Consider the following 19,271-nt stretch of genomic DNA (forward strand, 5'->3'; position numbering starts at 1 on the left):
GTGCTGGCCCAGAGGCAGAGCAGGACTCTGGTTCTGGCAGGACTGTGTGTGGCAGAGAGCAGCGTTGGTTTCTGCCAGGGCTGGTGTCCCAAATGGGATGTTGACTTCTTCTGATGGAACTTCTGTCTCTCTGCCCAGGAAGGAGTCCTTCATGAGGAGCTCTCTACTTACCCAGATGAAGTGTTCGAGTCGCCATCAGAAGCTGCAATCAAAGATGCTGAGGTGAAGCCTCCAGATCAGACAGATCTCACAGGAGGTGCCTTGGACAAAAATGAGCTCGAAAGAAGCCACTTACTACTGTGAGTATCTTCATGGTAGCTGCCATAGCCTAATATGGGGTGGCCAACCCATTTGGAGCGGGGCTTCCTGCGTGGAGGAGGACAAGATCTGAGTGCTGTGGGTGCTTGGTGCAGAGCTCAGAGCAGTGCAGTGATGAGTTTTCTTTAAATCCAGCTGAAGACCTCCTGCCCCAGCTATCCATGAATGTGAAAGGTGACTCTGAGGCCACTTTTGCAGTCATTCCAGCAGCTTCCAGCTTCACACTGATGTGTTTCAGAGATTGTCTCATGCCTTGAGGAAGCAAAAGACGCTTTAAATCAACTGTGAGGATGCTGAGGGCCCAGCCTTTGGCTATGGAGAGCATGGCAAAGTGAGAAAGCTGTTGCCATTGCCACAGTCACCAGTAACTGTTGTCATACTCCGAGGAGCAGTGTGAAACATTGCAGAGTGTCAAGCTGGGCTGCATTCCTCACTTGAAATGAGAGAAAGGTGTGGCACTGATGCTGAGAGCCCTACAAATATGTGGGTGGTGCTATACTGTATGCCTAGGTTTTTTCCACCTGAGTAACTGGTACTGAGTAATTGCTCTGTGTTGCTTCCGAGTCAGCTCACCCCAACAGAGAGCTCTGCTGGGTGTGAACATGGAGCAGACAGGGAGGTCCTTGTTGTGGTTCTGCTGCTCTCAGCCCATCTTGCTGTGTTGGCACTTTCCCTTTAAGTGTTTCCAAGAACTTGACTCAGTTTAACATAAGGGGAAGCACAAATGGTGGGAGTTTGTTGTCACTCCTCTGAGATGGTTTCAGTCTTCTTGGCTCCCTTTGAATCTCCTTAAATAGTTTTATTTATTGAGGAAAGTACATTTCTTTCACACTTTAGAGAGCTGTTATCAGAGTCGCAGTTGGGTGTCCTTTCACGTGGTGAGGTGTTTGTTTGTGCACGGGGAGATTTCCAGCACCGGAAATACCGGGAAACAGCACGTCCACCCCACAGAAACCACTTGACCTCTTGGGCAAGAGCAGGCTGCAGTGGAATCTGCACCTTCTGCTGGAGAAGGACTTCCCAAGGGGAAGTTGGGATATTCAAATGCATCTTCTGCAGGGTGCAATATGAAAAGAGCTGAAGTTTCCAGCAGTATTTTGGCTACAGAGGTTCAGATTCTCCCTTATCCTGTTGCTTGCCCATACTTCAGAGCTGTCATGATCTCTCCAAATACTCCAGTCATCTTTCAGAAGAAAGTTTGTTGGCTCTTTTCTCTCAGCACTTCTGAGAAGTGCTGTCTTTGTGCAGAGTGGGACATTTAGGAAGCCAGAGGAGGTACACTGGACTAGAGCACATGTTGGGAGCTCTGGCCTACTACAGTGTCAGGCAATGAGGAGGGTGAAATGGGAGGTAGTTGGGTTTTTGTAGTCAGGTCTCAGTGCTGCAGATGTGACCTTCACACTGCTGTTAAAGAGCAAAGAAATACAAAACTATGTGGATGTGATGGAGACTAAAAAGCAGTTATTATTCAGCAGTAATCTGTGCAATGGTCATCAGATCTATTTTGACAAAAAAGCCTTCTTTTAGCTCGGGATGCTTGGGATTTTTATTGTGTTGTTGAAGCCTGCTTTTTTTTATTCTGAAAAATGCACGCATTGGTACAAATATAGGGAGGAATGGAAGAGAGATTGTGAGAGGTAGCTGGTACAGCTTGCAGCATGTGAAAGTGCTACTTTCTTGGTCTGGGAAGCTGCTGGGATTCTCTTATGTCCAATTTGCCAGTCCAGTCACATTGAAGTGCTTTAATGGTGGGTATTTCCACTGCTGAGCTAAACTCCACTTCCGTTTCATAGCAGAGGGCAGAGTAAGAGGATTGAAGTAGGGGAGCAAATAGATGTGCCTGAGGCTGCAGAGGTGCCTGTTGCAGCCTCCCCATTTCAGCCTGTTGCTGAAACACTTTAAAGCCTCGAGAGCTCCTTGGCGGGGCTCAGTTTGGCACAGCTGCCTTGTGCCACTTTCTTTGTGTTTTCTGTGCTTTCTGCCACTTCTGTGCTTTCGTTTTCTGACTCTGTGTAACCCTTTGAAATACAACTCACACTTCAGGGCACCTTGTCTGCCTTCAGCTGCTGCCCAGCCTGGAGGGGGTGGGACAGACAGAGGCTCTGCTTCCACCAAAGACCAGGGAAAGGCTGGTCCCTATTGCTGTCCTGCTTTTGATTTCAGCCCCCTGGAGCGAGGCTGGAGGAAGCAAAAGGATGGGGGCCTGGCACAGCCCAAGGTGCGCTTGCGGCAGGAGGTGGTGAGCGTGAGCCCCCAGAAGCGAGGCCAGCGCATCGCTGTCCCTGTGAGAAAGCTCTTTGCCAAGGAGAAGAGGCCCTACGGGCTGGGCATGGTGGGGAAGCTGACCAACAGGACCTACCGCAAGCGCATCGACAGCTACGTCAAGCGGCAGATCGAGGACATGGATGACCACAGGTGAGAGCTGCGCTCACAGGGCGTTCCCAGCACGACTGCTGAGGGAGGGATCGCTGCTGGCCCTTGGGGACTCAGGGCACTGGCTACTGCTGAGCCCCCCCAGTCTTTATCCTTTGGAGTACAGAGCCAGCTGCAGCCGACAGCAGCGTGTTTGTGTCACCGTGCGCTGGGACCTCACCCAGCTCCTCACGGTGTGTCTGTATCTCTGCTACCTGGAGAGCAGGTCTGTGCCCCACCACCACTGTCCTGTGGTGAACAGCAAGGCTCAGCTATCCCTGCCTCTGATCATTACCCTAGAGTCATTATTTTAGACACACAGCACAGTTCGGTGTCAGGCTTCTGTGTTCTCATGGATGTTTTCTTGGGAAAGGGTGGTTGTGCAGTGTAATGGGGGAGTCAGAGTAAACAGGTTCGGTCAGCCAGCAGGATCTTAGGCCATTGCCAACTGCCCTGTGCACTCCTAGGTGATCCTGGTCATGTACCCCAGATTTTGGCAAGGTTTCTGGGGGAAAACAGCAGCTTTTCCCCTCTGTTCTGTTAGCAGATGTAATATGCCTGTGTTTCTGCCTCTGATCCTTTCCCCTTCTCTCCATCCAGGCCTTTCTTTACTTACTGGGTCACCTTTGTGCATTCACTCATCACCATCCTCGCTGTGTGCATCTACGGCATCGCCCCTGTGGGGTTCTCACAACATGAAACTGTTGATTCAGTAAGTGAATCCCCTTGACATGCCTGGAGTGGGATGGAGTTTCAGCCCTCAGCTGTTGGGTCACAGTCTTCAGCATACTGGCTCCTTGCCTTCTTGGCTGGGTGCCTGGTGTCCAGCCCTGGGGGCTGCCTGGAGGGTCTCTGGGAGCCCCCACACCACCTTCTCTCCCCCCTGCAGCCACGTTGCTCCTGATGCCAGATGATATCTGACACAAAGCACGGTGGCTGTGCTGGCAGCACTTCCAAACAGCTTGTTCCCCTCCTGGTGGAGGCCAGAAGGATGGTCAGGGCAGAGAAATACTTCAAACCTAAGTTTTTGCAATAGTTGCAGGATTTTGCTCCTGACAGGAGCAAAACTGACTTGTCTGACTTTGAGAGCTGATCTTGAAGCTGTCCGTAGCTTTTCCACACGTTGTTAAAGGTTTCTGGGGTACAGATATCTCTACAGCCGTGTCCCTGCTCCATGCAGGAGATGCCCTGGGGAGCTTCTCAGCTATGTATCTGACAGCTTTCAGAGCCCTGCCACCAGCACCTGGGCCTGCACTGGCTGTGGGTGCTGCCTGTGCTGCTCAGCTCTGTGAAGCTTTGTGCAGGCTCAGGCAGCTCCAAGGGCTCCAGACCCTGAGATTTCTTGAAAGTTGAAGTAGCCAGAGATAGACATTTTAAATGAAATCTTAACATGTAGGTGCCTACATCTTGTTGGGGTTTACCTGTGATCCTGCAAAAGACCAGTTTGAGAGAGCTGTGAGCCCTGTCATTGGCTGTGGGGATGTCTGTTCATCCTGGGGACTGTTTTCACCAGCCCCTGCTGCTTGCCCTGCTGATCCTGTGGACTGGAGCTCACAGGGCTCTTGCTTTCTCTCCTTGTAGGTCTTGCGAAACAGAGGGGTTTATGAAAATGTCAAATATGTTCAGCAGGAAAACTTCTGGATCGGCCCCAGCTCAGTGAGTGCCGTTGGTGGGACTGTTGGTGGATGGGGGACTGTGTGCTGCAGCTGTGGCGCCCCATGGACCAGAGCCCTCTGTTGCTTGGAGCTCAGGGATCTGCTGTCACTGTCAGGGAGCAGCAGTCCTCCCAGCCCCAACCACCCTGCAGAATGGGGTGCCTGGAGGCTGGGGTGGACCTTGGCGCTCCTGCTTTGCACCCTGTTCCTGCAAGGACAAGCATGGGATTAGAAAAAATGCAGGAGTTGTATGGTGTGTGACAGCTTTCCTGATGCTGTTCCCCCTGGGAAAGACAAAGATGAAGAGGAAACATCACAAAGTTTTCTTTCCCAGCCATAGTGCTGGCCTTTCTGGGGCTACGGGCAAAGAAATCCCTGAACTTTTGTTCTGGACCTGTCTCCAAAGCAAGTATGGAGAATGTGCATGGTGTGTGTTGGGCTTCATCACACAGGATTTGTCCCTGGGCCCTTGAGTCTATATAGGGGTACCCCTCGCAGTTCCCCCAGCCTGCTCTGCCCCAGGCAATCATTGCCTGCACTTTGGCTGAGCTGACTGTGTCCATCTCTGCTAGGAGGCCCTAATCCACCTGGGGGCCAAGTTCTCCCCGTGCATGAGGCAGGACCAGCAGGTGCACAGCTTCATCAGCGCCAAGCGGGAGAAGGAGAAGCACTCGGCGTGCTGCGTGCGCAATGACAAGTCAGGCTGCGTGCAGACCTCGGAGGAGGAGTGCTCAGTGAGTGCCACAGCCCTTTTCCTGCCAGCCCTGCAGGCTCAGGGCCGCTTCTGCCGATGCTTCTCTCCCTGGGCTTCATGGTGACACCTTTCCTCTCTCCTGCAGTCCACGCTGGCCGTCTGGGTGAAGTGGCCCCATCACCCCAGCACACCGATGCTGGCAGGAAACAAGAGGCAGTTTGGCTCTGTTTGTCATCAGGACCCCAGGTAGGTCCTGCCTGGCCCAGCTGCCATCCTTGTGGGGACAGGGCTGCTGTAGAGTCCGAGTCCCAGGCCAGTGGATTGCTGGATGAGGCAGTCTGGAGGGGTATGGAGCAGTGATGTCCCTGCACTGCAGGGGAGGCCGATGCAGGGTGTGATCATATTTCTGCTCACCCCTGGTCTCCATTGTTGTGGGCTGCCCGCCCAAACAGTGGCCTGTTGGGAGCTGTGGGTGCCTTCCTCAACCCTGTCCCCCTCCTCACCTGCTCCCTGCACAGCTCCCTGCTTGGGGTGCAGCAGTCACGATGCCAGCACACTTCTGTCTGGGAGCCCAGCCAGCTGCTGGATGCCATGGCACACAGTCACTGTGGGCTGATGCAGAGCTGCAACCAGCTGAATTCCCACCCTTGGGGTGTGTCCACCTGGAAGGGATCCAGTTTGTAGCTGGGCAGCTGTGTGCTCTCTGCCTTTGTCATCTCTGCATGCTGGAAGGACACTGAGGCTTTGACCAGTATGGCCTTGGCTGATCTGGTCTAGTGTGTCAGTGTCACCACCCAGGGACACAGGGAGCTGTGGAATGGCAGCGGGGGCACAGGCACAGTGTGGAAATCCTACCTGGTGCTAGGGAAAGGTATTTCTCAGGCTGATGTGTGCTTTGTTGCTGCAGGGTGTGTGAGCAGCCAGCCTCGATGGAGCCGCACGAGTGGCCAGATGACATCACCAAGTGGCCGGTGAGCATGGCCAGAGGCACAGGGCCTGCATGGGCAGCTGGAATGTGGCATTTGCATCCCACTGTGCAGAGCCACAGCTGTGCTGGTGGGAGGGCTGGGCCCCTGGTGCAGCTTCTGCTGCTTGTCACAAACACCAGCTCAGGGCAGCCGTGCTCTGCGCAGCCAAGGCTGAAAGCCCTCCAACAACAAAAGTTGTTCTGTGTCAGCTAAAGCCCTGGGTCCTGTCAGGGTAACAGGGAGATGAAAACCAGCTCAGCCTCGGGCTGGAGAGGAGGTGTCAACTGATGCTCAGGCAGATGGAGTATCAGGCACCATCCTGCTGTCAGAGGGAGCTGTGTCTGGGATCTGGCTTCTTCCCAAGGGGCTGTTTTGACTTTACCAAGCCAGCAAGCAAAGCTGTGGCTGTCTGACTGCAGCCTGTTGTTGTTTTCCAGATCTGCACAAAAAACAGTGCTGGGAATTACACCAACCACCTCCACATGGACTGTGTGATTACAGGCCGGCCCTGCTGCATTGGGACCAAGGGAAGGTAATGAGTTTTACCTGTATAGAGGGGCTGGGTGTTGGGGTGAGACACGGGGCCTTTTCAGGCTGTAGACACAGCCATTTGCCCTCCTTGTCTTTTCCACACACAGCCCAGAGCCCTGCTGGGAAGGGGAGCTGGACAGAGAGCCATGACAGGTCTTGCAGATGGAGCAGGAGTTTGGGATGAGCAGGAGATAACAGCCAGCCTGTGGCACAGCAGGGCATCTCACTCAACTGGTCCTGCAGTTTGGAGGGACTTGGGTACCAGTTTGTAGGGATTCAACAGTTCTGCTGGGGAGTCCTGCACTTTTCCTTAGGAATGGCCAGCTTGGTCCTGACAGGCTCCATTGTCCCCAGCCTGCACTCCCTGGGCACTCAAAGGAGATGCCAGGAAATGACCCACTCTGGGTTAGCAAAAGAGCAAGATGCTGTTTTTCTCATGTCATCCCTGAGCTTGAGTAGTAACCCAGTACATGGGCTTGGGAGAAAAATGAGTGCTGCCCCAAGGAGTTTCTCTGTCCCTGGAAGTCATGACCAGGACACTCTTGACATAGCCCCCCCCCGGCTCTTTCCCCTCTGCCAGCTGCAGAGGCACAAGACTCCCCCAGTCTGAGACACAGCTTCCCCAGGCTCTGGTGGTTCTTCCCAGCTCTAAACAGCAGCTTTAAGACCTGCCTTGGAGCCCCAGCATGCAGGTCTGTGGAGGCTTTCCTGGAGGAGAGAAGCAGGAGAGGTGTGTGCAGAGTGGCACTAGGCTCAAATGGGAATGTTTGTGCCTTTGCTGAGACACTTCAGCATGTCAGGGGCAGCTGAAGGCACCAGTTCTCATGGATGGGATGAGAAAAGGAGAGTGGGTGACCTGGAGGGGACAGGAATGATCCCTTGTGCTTTCCATGTGCGACTTGTGCCTCCTGCAGGTGTGAAATAACCTCCCGGGAGTATTGTGAATTTATGCGGGGCTATTTCCATGAGGAGGCAACGCTCTGCTCTCAGGTAAGTGTGCACTTGGGGGGGTTGTATGGCTGCCCTTCTCCCTCTAGGTCCCCTCAGAAGCTTGGCAGGGTCTGGGGTGGCAGTGCTGCAGAGTAGGTGGGAGTCCTGTGTCCTGTCCCACCCTGAGCCTGGGAGAAGCTGCTGAACCTGACTGGAGTGGCAGAGGTGGCTCCATCTGTCCCCCTTTGGGGGCCAGCTGGGGACTTGGGCTGGCAGCTGGGAAAGCCCAGCACAGGACCACTGTGAAAGCTTCATGGGAAAGCAAATGCCTCAGCTCTGGGTGCTGGGGTGAAAAATGATGGCTTAAAGCTGCCACAGGGAAGGGATGAGGTCATGTGTAAATTTGTGTTGGAGACAAGGCTTGGGACTTGGTTGAACAGAGAAGTGGGAAGAGAGCCCCTCTTCCAGAGCTACCTGCAGCCTGCCCTGGGCTTGGAAAAGGGCCCCTCTCAACACCCACTTCTGCCCTAGGTGCACTGCATGGATGATGTCTGTGGGCTCCTTCCTTTCCTAAATCCAGAAGTCCCTGACCAGTTCTACCGCCTCTGGCTCTCACTTTTCCTCCATGCTGGGTAAGCAGAGGTGTAAAACTTCCACTAGCGGGGTGGGGGAACGCTCAGCCCAGGGACTGCTGTGAGGGTTGTTGTGGCTGTCCCTCGTGGGGAACACAGGGATGCTGAGCTGTGCTCTCTGCCAAGGTTTGCCATCCTGTGTTTGTTGGGAGGGATTAGCAGCATGGGCAAGGCCAGACCAGGAACTCTCAGCAAGGCTGGGGTCAGAACACGAGCACAGGGGTGACTTCAGTGGCTGCTGCTTCAGCTCCTGTACTCTGCACTTGGCAGGATCCTGCACTGTCTGGTTTCAGTCTGTTTCCAAATGACGATCCTGCGGGACCTAGAGAAGCTGGCAGGATGGCACCGCATCTCTATCATCTACCTTCTCAGTGGCATCACTGGGAACCTTGCCAGTGCAATATTTCTACCCTACAGAGCAGAGGTGGGTCTCCTGCAGCCCAGGGTCCTGGTAACTTGCCCTGAACACAACCCTTCTCTACATGCCTGTGCCTCTGTGGCTGAGGTAGAGCCACTGAGCTGGGCTCACCACTGCAGCCTTGGCACTTGCAGCTCAAAGATGGTACCACACCATCATTTATCTGCTGAGCAGCAACATGCCCCGGGGTACCACGGGCTTTCCAAGTGACTGGCCTGGGCTGGCTGCAGGAAAAAGGCTGCCTCTCATAACAGATGGGGGATTGTCCAACCATGGGGTGAGAGAAGTCCCAGGCAGGCTGGGAATCAAGTGCTATACCTGGTGTCAGACACCTTCCACACAACAGTGGCAGGCATGAGAGGGGCAAAGAGCAGAGCTCACCTTGCCCACAGGAGACTGCATGGCTGGACCTGCAGGACTACCTTCCAGCTTTTTTCATAAGGAAAACTACATGGTGGGTGGGGGGAGCCAGGAGATTGCCTTCAAGGGAGGTGGTGATTGCCCTCTGGCAATGTGAACCAGATCTGCCCTCTTTAAATATAAAGTCTGTTCTGGCCTCACACCTTGATCCTAAATCCAACCAGGCCCCTTTACTCCTGGCACCCCATTTATGGATGAAGCTGCAGGCTGCAGAGTCTCTTTCCCAAGAACCACTGAGGGAGGAGTTGAGAAAGAAGTAACTTATGCCTGAAGCTGGCTGCAGAGGCCAGGCAGGTGGCATGAGCCTGACATTATCTGTAATGCTCTTCTTCTGCAGGTTGGCCCTGCAGGATCCCAGTTTGGAATTCTGGCCTGTCTCTTTGTGGAGCTCTTCCAGAGTTGGCAAATCCTGGCACGCCCATGGAGGGCTTTCTTCAAGCTGCTGGCTGTGGTGCTCTTTCTTTTTGCCTTTGGCCTCCTGCCTTGGATCGATAATTTCGCTCACATTTCAGGATTTATCAGTGGTTTCTTCCTCTCCTTTGCCTTCCTGCCCTACATTAGCTTTGGGAAGTTTGATTTATATAGGAAACGATGCCAAATTATAGTTTTCCAGCTCATCTTCATTGCACTCTTCTCAGGACTGGTGATTCTGTTCTATTTCTACCCCATCAAGTGCGAGTGGTGCGAGTTCCTCACTTGTATACCCTTCACAGACAAGTTCTGCGAGAAATACGACCTGGATGCACAGCTCCACTGACAGCAAAGACTGGCTTCTCGAGCAGGCCCTGGAGATGGACTGTCTTTGCATTTGCTGTGCCAGTTCCATGGGGACAAAGCCTCTAATCCAATGACACTTCTAACCCTGCCCGTGGTTAATTTAAACTGTCTCCTTAGCACTTGGCAGGCATGGTTTGCCTTATCTCAGAAGACTCTGAAAAACAGAACATTTGTGCCTTGTTCAATTGTATTGAACCTTTTCTGCTGCCATTATTTTTATTACACTAGTTTCAATACTACATTTTTAACCAGAGTTGTTTACTACTGCTAAGGTGGTGATTAAATGGTGAGGTAGCGTTTTAGCTACTGTGAATTGTTCTGAGTAGTCTGTGCCTGCCTTTGTTATTTAATCTCACTTCTGCTGTTTCCTGTACCCTGTGGAGCACCCAAACCAGCCACATGCAGATCTGCAGCTGGGAATAAGGGCTTGAAAAGCCTCAGAAAACTAGAGAGTCTCTTTAATCCCTGAATCCACATACAGCTCAGAGACAAACGCCGAAAACAGCAACTGTAAAAAACGTGAGAATGTCCAGTCTATGGAGTTTGCTCCTCTTTGAAGTGTTACAACCTTTTCCTCCAGGAAGGTGCTGAATCCACTGTCTGGTCTTGGTAGGGCTGGATTCTCTGCTCTCTCTGTTAAAGAAAGAAAACACTTGTCAGTGACAATAATTACTGCATGCTGGGCTCTTCTCACTCCACTGCCACGATGGTCTGGGAGGGATCAGCCAGTGCCAGAGGTGACTGCTGCTCACAGGCACCCTGGAGCAGGTGGCTGTTGTTAGGGTGCACATTTTATTATGCTGGATCTTGAAAATATGGCAGTGTTGAAAGAAGAATAAAAGGTAACTGTGGTCAAAAAGGAACAGTTTTAAACTCGGCTACCTGGAGCAGCAAAACAACACAAGGCTTTGGACAAGCTGCTCTTACCCGTTCTTCAGGCACTGTGACTGTTTTTAGAGGCATAATTTAAAACTTACTAAGCCTGACAGTCTTGGCCATATCTTGAGTTTGTGTGCACAAGTTTCTCAAAATAGCAGTATTAATACTAGAATTATGTCTGCATGAGTTAGAAACCCAGCCACGCTCCTGACAATGGCTTCCAGACATTTAAAAAGCCTAAAAGAAAGCAAGGTTCTAGAAGCAATCACAGCAGTGAAGGAACTCTGTGTTTAATAGTCTCAAGACAATGTAGACACAGATTGAGAGTCTAAATACAGAGTTAGAGACACACCATGGCTAGCACCAAGTTATTCCTGCTGCTGCTTCCAGTGTTTGTTACCTGAAGTAGCTGAACTATCATTCCCTGCCCTGAGAGGAGCACAAACAACACTACCAGGATCTGGAAACAGGCCCCAGCCTTGTGCAGACATTCAGAAATACTCTGCCAGACAGCAGAGAGCAGCAGCATCAGCTCTGAGCCTGAACACAATGGCCTGGGGAAGATGAGGAACTGGGAGCTCTTAATGGACATTCAGGACTTACCCCACGGCTTACTTCCGAAGCTTCTTTATGAAGCTGACCTCATCCCGGTTCCTGATGCCATACCTGAACAGAGAGTTACACTGGTATATGCCAGTTTCCCAGGAAAAACCACCTGTGAAACCCTTTAGCTTCATCTTTCCCAGGGATAGACAGACTCCTACAGTCACATGCTGGGCTCTGCTAGAGGACACATTAAAATTCTCACTTGTGGATGTGGGACATGCTGCCAGCACTGAAGGATCTGCTCACTTAACTGCAACAACCCCTTAAATGCAACATCAGGCTCACTCTTCCAAGGACAGCTTTGATTAGGGCTGTCTTGCTGAATTTTTAGTACTTCAGACCACCTTTTCTCGCTGGTCTGCAACAGGCTGGCAGACCCAGCACTGCTGGAAGTGCCTCATCCCTCCTCCCCTCAAGAATGGGCAGGGAATCAGGGGAGTTGCCTGTCAGTGTTGTTACCAGACTGTCTTTGAGAGGTGGCTGAGCAGCTCCAGAGATCAACACATATCCTTGGCTTTCCTCTTTGCTTGGCATTCTTCATAGAATCATAGAATATTATGGGGCTGGAATGGACCCTAAAGACCATCCAGTCCCAACACCCCTGCCATGGACAGGACACCTCTCACTAGACCAGGTTCCTCAAAGCCTTATCTAACCTGGCTTTGACCACTGCCAGGGCTGGGGCATCCACAACCTCCCTGGGCAACCTGTTCCAGTTCCTGTCCCCTGCTCTTTCCTATCCTAGATCAGCATCTCTGCCGAGCTGAGTAACTGTAACTATTCCACAGGAGTTTGGGATGGATGGCCAAGGGTTCTATGGGATGGTCTGAACTGGCTGAACCTAGCACAGCATGGTAGTGGCTGAAGAACCCCCTAAGGCCATCCTACCCTGCAGAGAGCCTCTCAGTCTGCCCGTCCCACTTCTGCGGGCAGTGCTGTCCCACCTTCCAGCCAATTTCCAACACAGGACCCACCTGAGCCAGGGCACAACCTCCCACCTCAGCCCTGCCCGTGGGGATGCTGCGTGGGCCCCTCTCAGCCCCCAGCACTGACTCAGTTACTCACTCTCTCAGCTTCTTCTTGTCATCCGCCAGCTTCTCTCCAGCGTACGTGAGGTGGTACGTCCTCCATATGTACTTCCTGGGGGAAAAACACTCAGGGGGAGCCGCAGGAGAGGGACCGGGGTGGGATGCGCTCCGGAGCCGCCCGCCCGGCCCCGCTCACCAGCTGAGGTGCTGAACACCGCCCTGCCGGGCCTGCCGCAGCTGGATGTGCCGCCGCAGCGCCTTCTTTAGCTCCAGCACCGAGGCGTTCTGCACCACCACCACGGCTGCGGGGCGGGGAGAGCCGGGTCAGGCCCGCCGCGCCCCGGGCCCCCGCCCGCCCGCCCGCCCCGCAGCCGGCCCCGCACGCACGCACGGTCTCGCCGTCCGCCTTGCACACCCGCACCGTCATGGCCTGCCCGTACTCCAGGGCCACCTGCGAGCCGATCTCCTCCGCCGTCACCTGCGGGCAGGAGACACGGGCGTGAGCCCAGCCCCGCCGGCGCGGCGCGGCCCCCGGCGCCCCGGACCCACCTGCGGCGGGAGGTCGCAGAGCAGCGGGTCCTGCACCAGCCGCGCCAGCGCCTCCTGGAACAGCTCCAGCACCTCGGCGTGCGCCAGCTCCTCGGGCGGCTCCTCCGCCGGCTCCTCGGCCGCCATCGCCGGAAGGGGCGGGCGGCGCGGCGGAACCGGCGATGCTGCTCTTCTGCCCGGCCTGCGGGAACGTGCTGGTGGCCGAGGAGGGGCCGCGCTGCCACCGCTTCGCCTGCACCACCTGTCCCTACGTGCGGAACGTCACGCGGAAGGTACCGGGGCGCGGGGGGCGGCGGGGCCCGCTGTGTCCGGTGCCCGCTGGCCGGTGCCCGCTGGCCGGCTCACGGATCCCGGTTCCGCAGGTGACGAGCAGGAAGTACCCGCGGCTGAAGGAGGTGGACGATGTGCTGGGCGGCGCCGCGGCCTGGGAGAACGTGGACTCCACGGCAGGTAGGGCCGGGCCGGGCCGGGCCGAGGGGCCGCGCGGGGCTCGGGTCTCCCGTGCCGCCCCTCACGGCGTTTCTCCCGCAGAGCCGTGCCCCAAGTGCGAGCACCCCCGCGCCTACTTCATGCAGATCCAGACGCGCTCGGCCGACGAGCCCATGACCACCTTCTACAAGTGCTGCAACCCGCAGTGCGGGCACCGCTGGCGGGACTGAGCGCCCCGCGCTGAGGGGCGCGGGGAGCGGGCATCGTGCTCCTGCAATAAACGTGGCACTGGGGGCAAGGAAGCGGCTGCTGCGTGATTGCTTTGGGCCTGGCAGGGACAGGAACCAGGCTGCAGGAGGGTGCTGTGCCCGTGCTGCGGCCCCGGAGAGGGCTGGGGGCCCGTAATTCACACAGTGCAGGGGTTCTGCTGAAGCACGAGTCATAAACTCGTGCCCTGCACAGCGAGAAACAGTGTTCGAAACAGAAACAGGCCTGAAGGTAACCGAGCTGAGGGTGAGGAAACTCCAGCCCTGAGCCAGCTGCTGTGGCATGGCACAGAAGGCAAAGCAGAGGTGAAATGTTATCACTGGGGCCTTACAGAGAGCCAAAAATGAAAAAAGGGCCTTTGCTGTGACCTGTGAAAACCCTGTCAGTTAAAGCAGGAACTACGAACTATACACTGCAACCACTTACTGATAAAAAGAGAATATACTTCAAGTAGGATCACATATTACTTGTGTCTTAACATCAAGCTTTATTCTCAGTTTAAATACATTCAGAAGTAAAAAGGATAAATAACTTAATAAAAACATGATGGAGCACAAATTGTAACATTTAATCTGCATGATGCATGGACACCCTCTCCCACAGGCTAAGCCAATTTGATATGACTCAGCTTTACCCCTTCTATACGGGGATAATCTGCACCCATTTATTCCAATTCATTTCGCAGGGGAACACTCTCCCCAGCCTGAGAGTACAGTCTATCGTGGGCTCGTAGTAGATCGTTGGGGTTTCACTCAGTTTGGGATTCTTTAGTTGTTCTTCCACAACTGGCTGAGAAAAGAGTGACACCGGGGATGGCTTTTTCATGTAGAATCGCCTGATGCAACCAAGAGTTTCCAGACCCTGCAAAAAAATTCACATATTTTAATTTGGGCAGTTGCAGCGAAAGAAAAGTGCTGTGAATGGTGCTCTATCTACAGTGTTCTCAGAAATGTTGGACAATTTATACCAAAAGTGGCTTCACTTGAGCCCCTGGTTACAGCAAAAGGTTAAAAGGATAAATAACACAATAAAAACATGCAAGCTGTGGATACAGCTGGATATATCTAGTTACTTTCAGGCACAGTGATTGATACATGGTTACTGACACAGAAGGTGTTCAGTAAGAAATGGCAACATTTAGGACTAGTAACAAAAATTCTAAGGCCGCTCTAGATGTCAATCCCAGATTTCTGTGCCAGTTCTTGTTAATGGTTAATAGGTATATGACAAGCTCTGTCTGTGGTTTCAAAACTAGTTCTTAGTGAATTTATTGGTACAGAAGTCAGATCGAAGTTCTCCACTCTGTAAAATGTAGAGGTAATTAACTGCTTGATTCTGTGGGTTTGAATTCACATTGCCCAGGAATCCATACTGGAACACCCAGAACACAGGAAATGTGTGACTGGCAACACTCCCAGCTGGCACTGTCACCAAAGGGTACAAGCCCCGGGGAAGAAGTGGCACATGGACACTGGAAAATTGATTTCCAGTTAGCAGGGAAGTCACGCTTTTGGGAAGGCCTGCAGGATTACTGCTCTACTTAAGATTTTGAATATTTATAGGAAAAAAAAATAGAAATCCAAGGTCAATTTCTAAAGTAGCAGTAGTGGCAATCAAATGTCAAAATGTGGGAACAAAATTATGAGAAACTCAAAATTTTCTTGCCATGTTTTGTTTGACAATTAAGGACCTGTAGGCAGGTGTGCCAGGACAGAAGATCTGATTTACACATTGTCTAGCACAGACACATTTCAGTTTGATTCTCATGGCAGATTACCCATCTAGAAGGTATATAAGGAAAAAAATTAAGAATACCTGGATTATCTGTGGTGACTGGGGGCTGGAACTAGAGGATCTTTAAGGTTCCTTCCAACCCAAACTATTCCATGATCCAGTGATTACCACTGCATTAAACAGTCAACCTAGTATTTCATGGTGACAAGCCCCCATTCTTCAGTAACCACCTAGAATTCACCTCCCTGTACATCCATTTCAGAAGCAAGCTCAAGCTGTACAATCAGTAACAACTCCTCCCTCCCTGTGAGCGGCGGCTTTGCTCTGGCTGTGGTTAATTTATGCCAAAGGCAGAAGGTCAGTTTTTTCCCGTTTCCTGGCCTTGCAGCGCTGTCTCTGCTGGCTGGGTGTGTCACAGAGCCAGGCCTGTACCTGCAGGATCTCCAGCACGGCCACGGGCTGCAGGACGCCGCTGTAGTGCTGCAGCAGCCCCGCCTGCGTCACGCCCGGCTTCGTCATCACGTGGTAGAGCACGGCTTCCATCATCCCCTTGCACACTGGCTTGTTGAGGTTCCCATCCACGATCCTCCACGGCCTCCCAATGAAGCAAACGTTCTCACAGGCCCTGCCAAAGAGAATTAAAACTTGGCTGTTGGGAATTCTTTGGGAAAGGTTTGCCGTGACTGTGATTTCTGCCTAATAGAGGTTCTCGCTACATCCGTTTTAACGCAGGTGTAAATCCTGTGGTTGCTCTGAGCACGAGTTGGTGCTGCTCTACCAGATCTGCATTTTTCACAAGGGGTTCACCCCTTTTAGCATCATTACACACCCAGCAGCAGCCTTGGGCCTTGATGAGCAGGGAAGCTTTGTCTGGCATTAGCTCTAATATCCTCCAGAAGTTATCTGAGACCTGCACCACACAGCAACTGTGCTCTGACAGGAAGCAAATTCCTCATTTTTAGCATTTTGGTGTCCAAGAGACAGACCCTGCATGGAAATTTGCATTTCTCATACTGCAGTTTCTCCAGGCCCTTCCTGGGCACCTGGAAGCTGGCATTGGGCTTATTAGTGCAGTAACATCAATTTTGCTCCTCTGATATTTGGAGCTCGTTGGTTTTTGGGTAAAAATATCTATCAGAGGCATTGTTTCAGCATGCACAGGAGCCCAAGTAACATTAACAAGAACAATGGAGTGGGGTTTCTCCACCATCAATGTTCACTGCCCATCAGAGCATAAAACTGAGGTTTGCACACCACTGCTTCCAGTATTATTTTGGCAGTGCCAAGTGTTTGGTATTCTGCAGACACCTCTGTTACTCACCGGTCCCTGGCTGCCTGGGAGACATCTGTCATAGAGCTTCCTGGAAAGAAAAGGACACATATTTTCTAATTAACTCAAACTCCTTATCTGATGGAAGGAGAGTTAAAGGTGGCCAAGCTGTGAAGTGCAAGAGCTTGCTAGGAAACCATACCAGCAAACTACTCCATGTGCTGCTGTCAGCTTTGGGGAGCTCTGAGCTGCCCCTCTGCCCTGCCTGCAGCACATTCTTCCCACACCTCTTCCCACAGCCACATCTCTCTACTGAACCCCACTTTTTGTGGTTCCTTTCCCCAGTCCCAGCAGGTTTTAGTCCTGGAAGTCTGATGCTATGGCTGTGCCGTGGTGATTGTATGGGCTGAAAGAACTGAGGTTCACAGAGAGCTGTGCAGGGTCTCAGTCTGCAGCTCTCCCAGGGGTTTGGGTAACCTAAAGCTCCTGGAAATCAGAGGGAAATTGGGCACAACTCCAAGGGGCTGGAGACATGAGAATGCAAACTCAGGATTCCAGCAGGGCTCAGTTTCAAAGCAAAGGCTGTCTGCAACTCCCATTACATTATGTCATGGGTTTTAATTAGACAATTACTTAATGAGGTATTCCTACCACACCCAGAGGGTAACAGCTTTGGCTTAAGCACATGTAAACATTCACTGGCCAGTGAGAACTGTGTGTTTGATAACAGAACTCCTGTTTTTTCCTTCCTATGCTACAAACAAGTCAAGGACGTTAAATCCAGGAGAGTACTTCAGTAGTTTAATTTAAGAACTGCTGAGGTCTCTGCTGTTTAGACAGCCTCGAGTGCATTTCCTGCAGGAAGGCTCCAGTTAAACAATCCCAAGCTGTGGGATGTTAGGGATCACCCTCTGGACCTGGGTACTGGCAGGGCTTGGCAAGGTACCACAGGAGCACTGAGCTTGTGGCTCAGTCTGAGATCAGAGCTAATAAAAACCAAACCAAAATGAAATCCCCCACAAACTACTAAATGTAAAGCTTGGCAAGAACTACTAGCTATTAGAAAACTGGCAGTAAAAAGGAAATGAAAATGAAGTCCAATTGGGTTACAAATGAGGCTGTTAATCTCACTGGCATGTGCTGCTTCCTGGTGAATGGTTTAATGAGTTTAGGACTTTCAGCCATGGACATTCCATCTAAATGCACAGCAGTGCTGTGTTTTCTAGTCTCAGAGATGTCTGACCTTTGGACTGAAGCCAGAGATGAGAAACTTCAGATCCAAATTATTTTGGAGAAGTTTAAGACATGGAAACAAGTTTCTAAGGAAAACATACTTCTGGACTAGTCATTCCAGCAGAAGGCACAGGAAGGATTACTTGAAGTATTTGAAAACTCTGAGACCTTCCAGATGAATTAGTGTTATGCCAATTTATCTGTGAGAGAAGACAATTCCTCTGGTACAGCGTCATAAAGAATATAGGATTTGCTTATAAAATAGAGCTACTGGTTTGGGATAAACTGCTGATGAGCTGGTTTGTATTTCAGGGATGCTGAGGGCTCCTCCATACCTTTAGAGACTCCTGGGTTCTCCTGGAAATAGGAAAGATCATCATCCTGCTCACTGGCTGATTGTTCAGTGATAGGGATCTGCTTGTTGTGCTCAGTGCTGAGCTCATCGTTCTCTACTTCGAGTTCTTTGTCCTCAGAACAAGGTTCAACTTGTTCCTTGTAAGTGTCCACATCCACAGCCTCTGGAGCAGGCTCTGGGAATTCAGCTGGGGGTTCTGCCTGCCCTCCCAGGGAGCCTCCTCCTGGAGCTTCTTCACCCCCAGAAACAGCTTCCTTCCTTGTGACAGGCTCAGGAACAGCTGCATCCAAGTTCCTGCCATTTGTACTTCCCAGAGCAGGCTGTGCACCCTGGCAGAGCTGATGGTCATCCTGAAGGACATCAGTCTTGCATCTCTTTCTCGGGGGCTCGTCATCACTGGCACACTGTGTGTCTTTTCCCAGCTGCTCCTCCTCTCCTAGGCATTCCTGTCCCTTCCCTGGCTCTGAAGGCAGGTGCTCCTGTGGCACATCTGGGAGAGCAGTGTCTGCCCCTGGCTGATCAGCATCCTCTGCTTTGTTCTTCAGGCACACTGAGCGTAACAGCCAGGGCCTGGCAAACACTATTGCCACCAGTCTGACAGTGTGGCCTCCTACTTCTAAAACCTGCTGCATTTCGATGAGGTCCTGTAAAAAACAAACAAACAAAAAAACCCCCACAACAAATTATTTTGGGAGCTTTCACTGAAAAATGTCACTTTAACTCAGTGTCATGTGTCACTTTAACCCAGTGTCATGGAATTCTCACGATTTAACTGGCAGCAAGGAAAGAGCAAGAGCTTAGTAGAATATTCAATTTTGCCCCCTGCTGCACTGAAGTTGAAAAGATGTTTTACCCCTTAAAGTTTCCTGAAATTATAGCACGAGACATTTTTCTTCAGCTTAAGGTAAGTTAAAAATATAACTGGGAAAGAGTAGTTTGCTTCCAAAAGGTTGATGTTGGCACCTCTAGGTTTTTAAACAGTTCATTCCAATCTTTGAGTAAGTGCTGCTTTAATTTTTGGCCTTCCTAACTTTGAGGCAAGATTGCTTTCAGGTGTGGTGTGTGATCTCCTGCCTAACATAAATAACTGTTCAATTTATAGTTGCTTCCAACAGGCTGGAAGCTCATCCTGTTCAAGGGGAATACTAAGCATGCAAACATTAATG

At 51.9% G+C, this 19,271-nt stretch overlaps 4 protein-coding genes across 13 annotated transcripts in view; 2 read left to right on the forward strand and 2 right to left on the reverse strand.

Annotated features, from left to right (window-relative positions):
• RHBDF1 (rhomboid 5 homolog 1) overlaps positions 1-10,073 on the forward strand; it is a 34,830-nt gene extending 24,757 nt beyond the window's left edge. For 5 of the 6 annotated variants that reach the window (XM_069029631.1, XM_069029634.1, XM_069029635.1 and 2 more), the window contains 12 exons: positions 139-299; positions 2,482-2,733; positions 3,331-3,442; positions 4,312-4,386; positions 4,958-5,119; positions 5,225-5,325; positions 5,987-6,050; positions 6,485-6,579; positions 7,493-7,568; positions 8,040-8,140; positions 8,411-8,564; positions 9,316-10,073. In XM_069029631.1, the coding sequence (XP_068885732.1) occupies positions 139-299; positions 2,482-2,733; positions 3,331-3,442; positions 4,312-4,386; positions 4,958-5,119; positions 5,225-5,325; positions 5,987-6,050; positions 6,485-6,579; positions 7,493-7,568; positions 8,040-8,140; positions 8,411-8,564; positions 9,316-9,735 (1,773 nt within the window). In that variant the 3' untranslated portion in view covers positions 9,736-10,073. The remainder of the gene's footprint in view (positions 1-138; positions 300-2,481; positions 2,734-3,330; positions 3,443-4,311; positions 4,387-4,957; positions 5,120-5,224; positions 5,326-5,986; positions 6,051-6,484; positions 6,580-7,492; positions 7,569-8,039; positions 8,141-8,410; positions 8,565-9,315) is intronic. The other variant, XM_069029636.1, reaches the window with a different exon arrangement.
• A 123-nt stretch (positions 10,074-10,196) lies between these two features.
• SNRNP25 (small nuclear ribonucleoprotein U11/U12 subunit 25) lies at positions 10,197-12,950 on the reverse strand. 2 transcript variants are annotated; one of them, XM_069029638.1, is made up of 6 exons: positions 12,890-12,950; positions 12,656-12,746; positions 12,465-12,570; positions 12,306-12,380; positions 11,238-11,300; positions 10,197-10,388 (listed from the first exon to the last, which is right to left on the reverse strand). In XM_069029638.1, exons 1-5 carry the CDS (start codon positions 12,941-12,943, stop codon positions 11,246-11,248), a joined length of 381 nt encoding a protein of 126 aa, XP_068885739.1. In that variant the 5' UTR covers positions 12,944-12,950; the 3' UTR covers positions 10,197-10,388; positions 11,238-11,245. The 2 variants fall into 2 exon arrangements, with proteins under 2 accessions (XP_068885739.1, XP_068885738.1); XM_069029637.1 differs by having other exon boundaries at positions 12,818-12,943.
• A 28-nt stretch (positions 12,951-12,978) lies between these two features.
• Positions 12,979-13,548, forward strand: POLR3K (RNA polymerase III subunit K). Its single transcript, XM_069029640.1, has 3 exons — positions 12,979-13,089; positions 13,180-13,267; positions 13,349-13,548. Exons 1-3 carry the CDS (start codon positions 12,979-12,981, stop codon positions 13,474-13,476), a joined length of 327 nt encoding a protein of 108 aa, XP_068885741.1. The 3' UTR covers positions 13,477-13,548.
• Positions 13,549-13,958: 410 nt separating this feature from the next.
• The window catches only part of GTF3C1 (general transcription factor IIIC subunit 1), a 38,435-nt gene continuing 33,122 nt past the window's right edge, over positions 13,959-19,271 (reverse strand). For all 4 annotated transcript variants that reach the window (XM_069029620.1, XM_069029619.1, XM_069029621.1 and 1 more), the window contains 4 exons: positions 18,086-18,749; positions 16,569-16,608; positions 15,680-15,872; positions 13,959-14,374 (listed from right to left, as the gene is read on the reverse strand). In XM_069029620.1, coding sequence (XP_068885721.1) covers positions 14,153-14,374; positions 15,680-15,872; positions 16,569-16,608; positions 18,086-18,749 — 1,119 coding nt within the window. In that variant the 3' untranslated portion in view covers positions 13,959-14,152. The remainder of the gene's footprint in view (positions 14,375-15,679; positions 15,873-16,568; positions 16,609-18,085; positions 18,750-19,271) is intronic.

The sequence above is a fragment of the Aphelocoma coerulescens genome, chromosome 14 (genome assembly GCF_041296385.1).
Source record: "Aphelocoma coerulescens isolate FSJ_1873_10779 chromosome 14, UR_Acoe_1.0, whole genome shotgun sequence".
NCBI lineage: Eukaryota > Metazoa > Chordata > Aves > Passeriformes > Corvidae > Aphelocoma > Aphelocoma coerulescens.